Source organism: Adiantum capillus-veneris, chromosome 28 (genome assembly GCF_014529385.1).
Source record: "Adiantum capillus-veneris isolate H3 chromosome 28, ASM1452938v2, whole genome shotgun sequence".
Lineage (NCBI taxonomy): Eukaryota > Viridiplantae > Streptophyta > Polypodiopsida > Polypodiales > Pteridaceae > Adiantum > Adiantum capillus-veneris.
The window spans coordinates 14554606-14564445 of NC_140958.1; the positions used below are offsets into that span (position 1 = coordinate 14554606).

Genomic DNA, 9840 nt, shown 5'->3' on the forward strand with positions numbered 1-9840 from the left:
CAACCAGTGTCTGCCAGGTGTAGGCAGTGGGGGTGTTCCCAAAGAGATCATGAGTACCTTGTCTAGGTAGTTCACAGCATACAAAGCACCTCTTCTAATGAGTTCATATTGGCAATAAGTTACCAAGTCATGGGGTTTCACCAAGGAGACTGCTTGATTCATCTATTTTGCCCTATAACGGTGACCCAAGGGATCACCATTCCATACATTGTCAGAATTCAATACAACACCCTATGGGTAGCGAGCCCATCAGTACCATTAGCATCCATGGCGTTTTTGCACCTTCAGCCTCTGGCTTTTCCAGATCCCTAGATCAACCGAGCATTTTTTGCATTTCCCAGCCACCCATTAATAGATCAGCCCTAGTGACAGTAGATTCCAGCCATAGCCCAGCAGATCAGCCAGTGTTTTCAAATTTCTGCCCATTACCATCATCACTGTAAGCACCCTTGACATCGCCAATAGAAGATCTGCCCATAGCCTCGTCAAGTTTGTAGGTCCCCAACAGTTACCCTAGGGTTTTGCATTTTCAGCCCTTAGCCTCGCAGATCCGAGCATCCACCACAAGACTGCATAAACATCTAGGACCATTGCATCAACATTTGTGCAATCTAAAGAAAATACCTCTCTCGCTATAGAGAGGGGGTCCCTTGGAGAGGGGTTTGGTACCACATCCGGTTTTAGTCTTTTTTCTCTCTTTATCACTCAGACAACCTTCACTCACAATATCTTTTTCTCTTCTCTCTCTAGTCGATTGCACATCTCTCTCATGAACTAAAAGGAACCTTGAGTATGCAGTGAGCACTCGTTCTGAGTTATCACCATAAATCACTTCTGTTGCACATTACACCCATCGTTGCGGGATCTCATCTCTCCTTACAGCCCCCTTCATTGGATCTGCGTTTTTTGGAGTTTTGTCATCACATCAAATCTGCGTTTTTTTGGAGCCTCATCTATCTCCCTAATGCTGAATTTTGCGGACAGCTTGCAGATCAGCCATCTTTCTTGCAAATCGACCCAGATGGTGTGTGTATTTGCATCTATAGCAGGTATAGTTTTGTTTTTTGGCAGCCAGCCTGGCAGTTTTGAAAATGGGCATCATATTTGCTCTCAGGCTGTCAATTCAACCCCTCAGCTTGTAGATTCATCTGTGCTTTAAAAACAGCCCTTGTGTTTTTGTGTGGCTGGTCCGATCAGCATCTTGCTCCACTCTTAAGATCCATGTGTTATTGTTGGCTATTTGAGGCTACCCCAATCTGCCCTTGGATTTGGCTTACCGTCATCCAAAGCGACCCCTGAGGTTGCAAGTTGTAGATTTTTTTTGCTGCAATCTATTGCAAATCCTTTCCACTCTTGCAGTACTGGCTGTAGACAGTGATTTTAAGCGTCTACTCATCAAATGCTCTCATTGCTCAAAAGAAAGAGAACACGGAAGGAAAGAGTAAATTTTCACCCACCAAAGATTCCAAATAACCTATTTTGTGGAAAGAATGATGATCTTGAAGAAAATGTTTTAATGAAATGAGATCTTTCCGAGAATTTGATTGCTGAAAATAAAGCCAAACCCAAGGAAGTTAACAATAGCAAAGAAAAGGCCGAAGTTGAAGGAGCTGCAAAGGTTGCTTATATTTCTTGTGCCTCTCTTGCTCCCCCCCCCCCCCCCCCCCCCCCCCGCCCCCGGCCTTAAAAAAAAAAAAGACTTCGATCGTGGTGATTGCGCCACCTACTCCACAAGAGCTTGAGGCCATAGCGAAGAGTGAGTGAATAGGTGGTAGTAGGGCATCCTCTTACATGTCCACACTTCTCACAACATGGAGAGTGATCGGACTAACTCTTCATCAGTTCGCATTGGTGAGGATTCTAGCTTGCATGTGGTTGGTGTTCTCTCCCATAGAAATTCTTGGAAGGGTTGAAAGATATTCTGTTTGCGATGCTCCTATTCATCCATCTGATGGTGCATCTTAAATATTTGCTCTTGTTCCCTCATGGATTCATGTATTCAATCGATAATTCTAACGTGCTCATCGTGAGAATTATTAACTTAGCAACTCAACTAAAGACAGAAATAGAGAAACTAGCAACACTGGCTTTGGGACGTTATATTCTTTCTCTCTTTTACTCGTAGTAGGCCAACTCTGAGAAACAAAAAGGGAAGGGGTATTGGAGGGATTGGAGAGCTGCATTATATCTCTGTTCACTGGAATGCTGATGACTTAAGTTCTTTTTTGAGTCAAGGAGCTTTGATGCGCTCTTCTTAAAAATATTGTTCGGGAAGCCTTACTTTTTGTAAAAGACTGAAGAATTCACCGTTTGATATGCAGGGATGAGTATTATGCATGGGGTCTTCATCAGATAGCTAAAGCAGTTAGTTTTCTCAACAACGATTGTAAATTGGTAAGGTCTTTTCTGCTTTGACATTTTGTGTCTTGGTGATGCCTATATCAATCTCTACATAATCGCATGAATATACGCTGATAGGATCTTCAGCCCTAGGTTAAAGTAGTTACTTAACACAGATATTTCTCACTTATTTGCAAATGTGGGAGTATGATTGGATTTCATACTTCAGGATTATAAATTTGGGGTGCCCAATTTTTTAGGGTCTAAAGGCTCAAATGTTTGGCAATTTTGCAATGTGCACATGTGCTCTAGCCTGTAGCCTTTCATTTGTAACTGCTAGCTTCTAATGTGTGGTCTTTCAGTGTTCAGAAGTCTTATTGTTTAAAGGTAATAGGAATTCATGCATCGCGTCATATTTCGTTTGTGTATGCGCGCATGAGAAAACTATGGTTTCTATGGCTTGTCAATTCTCATACTGACAGTACACAAGATAGCGTGATGGTTTTCAAGTGTTTATTTAAGGTGATTTAGTTATATTAGGTACTGAACGTACGATTATTACCCCTGGCCTTTCTCTCTTTCTCTCTCACAAACAGGTTCATGGCAACATATGTGTGGGATCTGTGGTGGTCACCCCAAATCTAGATTGGAAGATACATGCATTTGATGTGCTTTCAGAGTACGATTCGTCTAACCCCGAGGCCAATAGTCCAATGCTGGTAAGCTTTTCCGTGAGCTTTTCAAATTGTTGAAGCTGGATGAAAAAATGTTAAGCTTCTGCCCATGAAAATGAGATGTTGGAATATTAGATTTATTAAATGGCATAAAAAACAGTGAGGTTTTTCTGGGGGTTAATGTTTAGCAATCTCGTTGGGCATGCTAAGAGAGTATGAAATTTTAAGCATAAACAAGCAAAGACTTTGCTAGGTATTTGAAAGCTCTGTGCATATCTCTTGCGTATGTTGAACTATTGTAAGTTTAGTTTCTTGGTAAGCATATTCATACTCAGTTAATGCATATGCTTACCCAAGAAGTCTTCCTAGCCACTGAAATTTTTGGATTCTTGTCATAAGAATGTTATTGGTACACTAGGTGGTTGTTTGAAAAGTAGAATCTCACAGCCGAGAAGGTAAGAAAGGTGCTCTCAAGTTGTGACGGTGATAAATTTGGCTTGCTGTTTTCCTTGTTATTAGCCTCCTAGGTTCTGGTTTTGAAGATATTTGAAGGTATTGTAAGTTTAAACTGCTGCTTGTATTTGTGCTTTTGTGGCTTGCATTTACGAGTCATTTTGCAATGTCTTTACTCCTATCTATAGAACTAGCTTGTGGTTTGCGATCTTTCCTGGATGGGGTGTAGAGATCCTTTTTTCTCCTGTTTTATAGCATTACGAATGGCTTATTGGAACTCAATACAAACCAATGGAGCTTTCTAAAGGCGATTGGACACTGATACGCAAATCTCCAGTATGGGCAATTGATTCTTGGGGTTTAGGTAACCTTACATAATCCTCAATTGAATGCTTTGATTGCTACAATTCCGAATATTTAAATTAGTAAGTAATTTTACTGGAATTGAAGAAAATTTTACTTGTTGTGCTTGGTTTTGTCATCGATTTTTTTAGGGTCTCATTTAATTAGTTTGGCTGTTGAAATGAAAATCTCATTAATACATGGAACACAGTAAATGGAAAACTCCTTTTTGACCTTCGCCCAAAAGAGGCCAGCTCAAAGAGTTAAGCTTCTCAAAAAATATAATGAAAATCCACTTTTCCACAAAAGTGGATTTTTTGAAGTGTTAGAACGTATGTGTCAGCTCTTCATAAAGCTACACTGCGTGTGTGCCCACAAATTCTATATAGTTATGGAGAAGTAGTTTTTTACATAGAAAATGTGCAGAATTAGGCTGTACTTTCAAGGAAACACTACAGTTGAGTTTGGCAACTCCGCCAAATTATCTCTCTTTTAAGAGCAGGTCTGAGAGCTGATCATGGCAAAAACACTGGTCCTTCATAATTCGTCCATTCAATAGCCATTGTATTTTCTGATATTCAGAAAATGCATTTCCTTAATTCCTCTGACGTATTGCAAACATATATTTAGGCTGTGTCTTGTCTATTGCAAAGAATCATTTGGTGCTTTAATGACCAAACTAAAAAAAATTGTAGGCTGTTTGATTTACGAGCTTTTTACTGGAGTGAAGCTTTCAAAGACAGAGGATTTGCGAAACACAGCATGCTTACCTAAGGTCTGTCACAATGAATAAACTATGGACAGGTCATCTTTGTTTTTTCTGTGATCAATGTTTTTCTTTGTTTTGTACACAGACTCTTCTCCCTGATTATCAAAGGTTACTTGGATCTGCTCCCAGCAGAAGGCTGAACTCATCAAAGCTGATAAACAATGGCGGTGAGCATCTCTTTCATAGAATTCAATTTTAGGGTGCCATATATTGCTTTGGTGCCTCCAGTTTGAAAGTCCCTTGCGTTTGCTCGTCTATACGGGAGTAAAATAATAATGAAGATTACAAGAGTCTTCAACTTTTAAGTATTTTACCTTCAGATAGCCATAGGTATGTCGCTGAAAATAGGAAGAAACCCTTTGTATGCTTTGTATTTCATCTTTTTGTGTTAATTTTCAAGAATAGGTGCATTATTTTAATTTTTCCTTAGTTGTCTGCATGAATCATGAAATTAGCTATTATTCTTTTGATAGGTGTGCATGTATGTATTGAAAATAAAAAACAAAGTGAACCTTTTTTTACAAGAGCTGCTCTAGGGTTAATCTGCAATTTTTTTAGTTTCTTACACTATAACATTAATTTATACGTATGTCTTCATTAATGACAGAATTTTTTCAGAATAAACTGGTGGAGACAATACAATTTATGGACGTTTTGAATTTAAAAGACAGCGTTGAGAAAGATGCCTTTTTCAGGAAGCTCGTCAGCTTAGCGGAACAACTTCCTCGCCAAATCGTGCTTGCAAAGGTTTGTAACAGTGTTGAAGCTGTGGTTTAAGTAAGGATCAAACCAACCCCCCCCCCCCCCCCCCCCCCCCCCCCCCCCCCCCCCGCCCCCCTTCTCTCTTCTCTCTCGTAAACTAGGCTTTATCTTAATTCAGTACTGAATATCTGGGAAAAGCCCCTACATTAATAAGTTATTACAACTAGGGGAAATTCACCTAGAACTCAACAAGAATGGCACAATTGTGTACTACAGAGAGTAGAAGGGACCAACCCCAAGGCACAAATATACAAAAGATGGGATTATGACACTGAAACTGCGGCTTAAGCTCCACAGCCTAAGCAATGCAACAGAACCAGTCTCCCCAACTGTTTACTCAAGCTGACCAGAAAGAGCCTCTATGTAAGCTTGGGGGAACAGAGAAAAGGCCACCCAAGTCTCAATCCCAAGAATGTTTCTGTGTTGACTGAAACATGAATCACATCATTAGCAGTAGCTGCCAACCCTTGAAATGTAGGACTGTCAGGTGCAAAAGCTGTAAGGCTTTTGCCTGGATCAGCCTGGAGATCATGGAACAAGTGGTCTCTCCACGGATCCTCATCGCTGTGATCTACCATGATGATCCAGGCTAGGCCCCCATATCTACACTCCATAAAGCATGGTAGAAGTGACCGAAGTGTCAAATAGCCACAGCTTAGTGCGTGGCTGCTGAAACTGCACTTGTGCATATATCCTCTCTAGTCCCCCTATGCTGCATATCCCCTCGTCTCTGCAGCACTTCTCATGGAGAAAATAGGTCCACTGAATACAACACCAAGATATGTTTAGGAGTCTACATACTCCACTATCTCTTGTCCATATGTAAAAATAGGTGCTGATCTCCTGACCCACTGTGTGGAGTATTGAATACCATCACCTTGGTTTTGCCAAGGTTGATGGATAGCCCACTGTCATGTGCATAAGCATGTAACACAGCTAGATGTCTCTGCATACCCTATAGAGAGTCTAAAATAAGCACAATATCATTCCCATAAAGCAATAGAGGTATCCATGTACCTGTAAACTGTGCCCCTCTATCCCTACAGTCTCAATATAGCTAGAAATCTCATCAATATACAATCCAAACAAAGTCGGAGAAAGTGTGCATTCGTGCTTCACCCCTATAGTAGAGTGAACAAGCTTTGAAAGATCCTTTGCTGTCCGTACTCTCCCTATAACTGTCGCATACAGTGCCATGATACCCCATACAAGCTCCTGTGGGACTCCCAAGTCATGTAGTCTCCGCAGCATCAGTCTGGCTCTCGGGACTGTGTCAAAGGCTTTGCAGAAATCCATAAAACCACAATAAATCCTCCTCCCATGTGCTGTGCCCTCCTCAATGACCGTTCTAAGTGTGAAGATATGATCAAGTGTAGTTAATCTCCTCCTGAATCCAACCTGCCCTGAAGCTCGTACACCCTCTCTCTCTGCCCATCTGCTCAACTCATGCTCAAATATAGATCCATATAGCTTGGCCAATGAGTAGGCAATCATGATAGTGTGATAGTTAATCGGCAGGGTTAGATCTCCAGAGTTGAGTAGTAGTACAATCATAGACATACTCCAAATCCCTCACACATGGCCCTATTGAACATGAAGGCCAGCAAACCATTGATATGATCTCTGGCATGTATGAAATGCCCTGCCACTATACCATCATGATCAATCGCCTTGTGCTTGCTTTGGATGCTATTACATACTTGAGAGAAACCAACCTAGGCTTCGTTGGTCTGGAGTCATCATGACCGGATGGAGTAAGGTATCTACTCCTCCAAACAAGACGGAGTATCTGCCCCATATATTTGAGAGAAACCAAACCAACCCAAGCTTCTCTGGTCTTGAGTGATCATGATCAACGTCAAAGATCACCTTTTTTGACCGAAAAACAGGGGGTTCCCTGTGTGTGATCAGCGGATGTTTTTGCAAACAATGCTTGCTCTTTAATCAAGGTATGTGCTCCTTCAAACAAGGTGGGGATCTGGCCGATATGTCTGGGGGTACAACTACATACAAAGTGCACCGCTGTTTCAACCTTCTCTCTACAGAATTTGCACAACTGGGCCTCTTTCAGAATGCCTTTTGCAGACCAGCCTCAATCTTGAATGGATGGGATGATACTTTGGGCTTTTAAATCGCTACCCTTAACTATACACCTATTTTTATTGACAGACCTACTTTAGTCTGCAATGCAGGACTTCACAACTTTTTGTATTTGGGAAGTGAGTCTTGAAAGTTTTGCAGGTTCTCCCAATGTTAGCTGCTGCATTGGAGTTTGGCTCAGCAAGTGCATCAGCTCTAAATCCTTTGTTAAAAATGGGGTCATGGTTGCCTGTGGATGATTTTAATGTCAAGGTGAGCTCTAATTGCTTTCAACTTTATGGCCAAGTTTTAATCTTTTGTTGAATTAAAAGCAAGTACCAGTAGAGAATTAAACATGAGGAATATTTCTTGGATAAGCTTCTCTTCTTGGTGTATAAGGGGAAATGTTAATCAGTGCAGGTTCTACCCACCCTTACAAAACTCTTTGCTTCAAACGATAGAGGTATTCGAGTTGGGCTTTTACAACATATTGATCAATTTGGACCATCTCTTTCATCCCAAGTTGTTGATGAGCAGGTATGTGTTAACATCTGGAATATGTTTAGATTGCTGTCCTGCTGAAAAACTTGGTTCTGATTTTGTTACTTGCCTTATCAGGTATTTCCACATTTGGCAACAGGGTTTTCTGATACATCAGCTTTTCTTCGGGAACTTACATTAAAAGCAATGCTTACACTTGTCCCAAAGGTACGTTGATATATGCAGCAGTTTAGTTTGCAAAAGGAAAAATAGCGATTTTATAAGGTGTGTTGAAATTGGCCAGTATAAGGATCATATTTCACCATGGGTCCTTGGCGTTCTTTTGAAGGTGAATCTGGGCCTTTTACTGTGTCTATCTATACATAAGAGTCTGCCATTAGGTGAGAGGAGCCATTAGGGTTGAAGAAATATCAAGGAATTATGTGAGAGATAAAGCCAAGTACGTCGAGAGGAAAGAGGACAGAGCTATTATGCTCTGTACCTCCCTGCTTTATGAATGAAAGGCTTTTGTCTGTGCTGCAGCCCTGTCTTACTGCCAGTGGAGACTGTGAAAGAGCTCAGCTCATTGCCCACTATCTCAGGTGGAGGTGCCCTCCAGGCTCCGACCCTCAAAGCATAGTCACAAGGGACACGTCCTGAGGAGTGGGAGCGGGGCTCAAATGGATTTTTAGTGTAAAAAAGAGGGCGGGACGGAAAAGTGGAGACGGGAAGCCCAAAAATGGGTGACTATGCCCCAAAGACCTGTGTGCAAGGAGCTTACCAAATGAAACATTGTAGTATGGCTCCTGCACAAATCTAAAGTCCAACCCTGGGTAGGCTAAGGGCTGGTGCATTCCTGCTTACCAAGTGTCCTACCACAGACATGAATCTGGACTTTCTCCTGCACGTCTGGGCCAGAAGTGCTTGTAAAAACTGTTGGAGGTACAACTGTTAACTTCAGTTTGTGCTTATGAGAAGTGAAGTTTTGGGCTGTTAAGGCTTTGAGTTTCGAACAATGTTCAGTCTTCGAGGGAACTTGTTTCAATTCTGAGATATCGTTGACTGCTGTAATTATTTCAGCTTTCGCAACGCTCTATCTCAGGCTCCTTGCTGAAATATCTCTCAAAGCTCCAGGTATGTGCGTTCTTTTATGTTAACAGAGGTATTTTCAATTCCAGATAATTTAATTGGAAGATGAACAGGTTGATGAAGAACCGGCCATTCGCACAAATACAACGATTTTACTTGGAAATATAGCAGCCTACCTTAATGATGCGGTAAGACTGTGCTTTGTTTTAGATAGAACGTGGTCAGTTGTAGCAATCTGTTCTAACAAAGCGAGCAATTTTTTAATGCAGACAAGAAAGAGAGTTCTGATAAACGCTTTTACTGTCCGTGCCCTGCGTGATGGGTTTGCACCTGCAAGATCAGCAGGTTATTCCTAACCCCCTTTGTGTACGTGGTTTGCGAAACTTCATTGTACGTTTGCTATCTGGCATTCTTTTGGGCTTGAGACACTGAGTCCCTGTCAGGCATACCATTTTAAGATACTTTTACAATGTTTGGTATATGCAGGAATTATGGCACTCGCTGCCACAAGCATGCACTATGACATGATGGAGATTGGCACACGCATACTTCCAAATTTAGTTGTCCTTACAGTGGATGCGGACAGGTATATTTATTTTGAGTGCATAAAGTGTTTGTGTATTTTGATGTGGTGTGGTTCCGTCTCTGAAGTATCTAATTATCTTTGTTTTTCTATTATCTTTACCATGGTTTTATTTGATTCTTTATTAAGCATGGTTTTATCTTATATTTGTTTTTCTATTACTCTTGCCATGGTTTTATTTTATCTTACTGTGCTGGTTGAAGTGATGTACGAAGCAAAGCTTTCGAAGCAACAGAGCAATTTTTAAATCTTGTTAAGCAGGGATATGC

General features: G+C 41.2%; 1 protein-coding gene across 1 annotated transcript in view; it reads left to right on the top strand.

The window, feature by feature from the left end:
• Nucleotides 1-9840, top strand: part of CTEXP (kinase family with ARM repeat domain-containing protein) — a 74394-nt gene that overhangs the window by 62617 nt on the left and 1937 nt on the right. Inside the window, exons 4-17 of the mRNA XM_086504122.1 lie at nt 2322-2394; nt 2937-3059; nt 3723-3831; nt 4505-4584; nt 4664-4745; nt 5186-5325; nt 7582-7692; nt 7840-7956; nt 8038-8127; nt 8980-9033; nt 9102-9176; nt 9258-9333; nt 9475-9574; nt 9775-9840. The exon at nt 9775-9840 is cut by the window's right edge and continues 4 nt beyond it. Coding sequence (XP_086360248.1) covers nt 2322-2394; nt 2937-3059; nt 3723-3831; nt 4505-4584; nt 4664-4745; nt 5186-5325; nt 7582-7692; nt 7840-7956; nt 8038-8127; nt 8980-9033; nt 9102-9176; nt 9258-9333; nt 9475-9574; nt 9775-9840 — 1296 coding nt within the window. The remainder of the gene's footprint in view (nt 1-2321; nt 2395-2936; nt 3060-3722; nt 3832-4504; nt 4585-4663; nt 4746-5185; nt 5326-7581; nt 7693-7839; nt 7957-8037; nt 8128-8979; nt 9034-9101; nt 9177-9257; nt 9334-9474; nt 9575-9774) is intronic.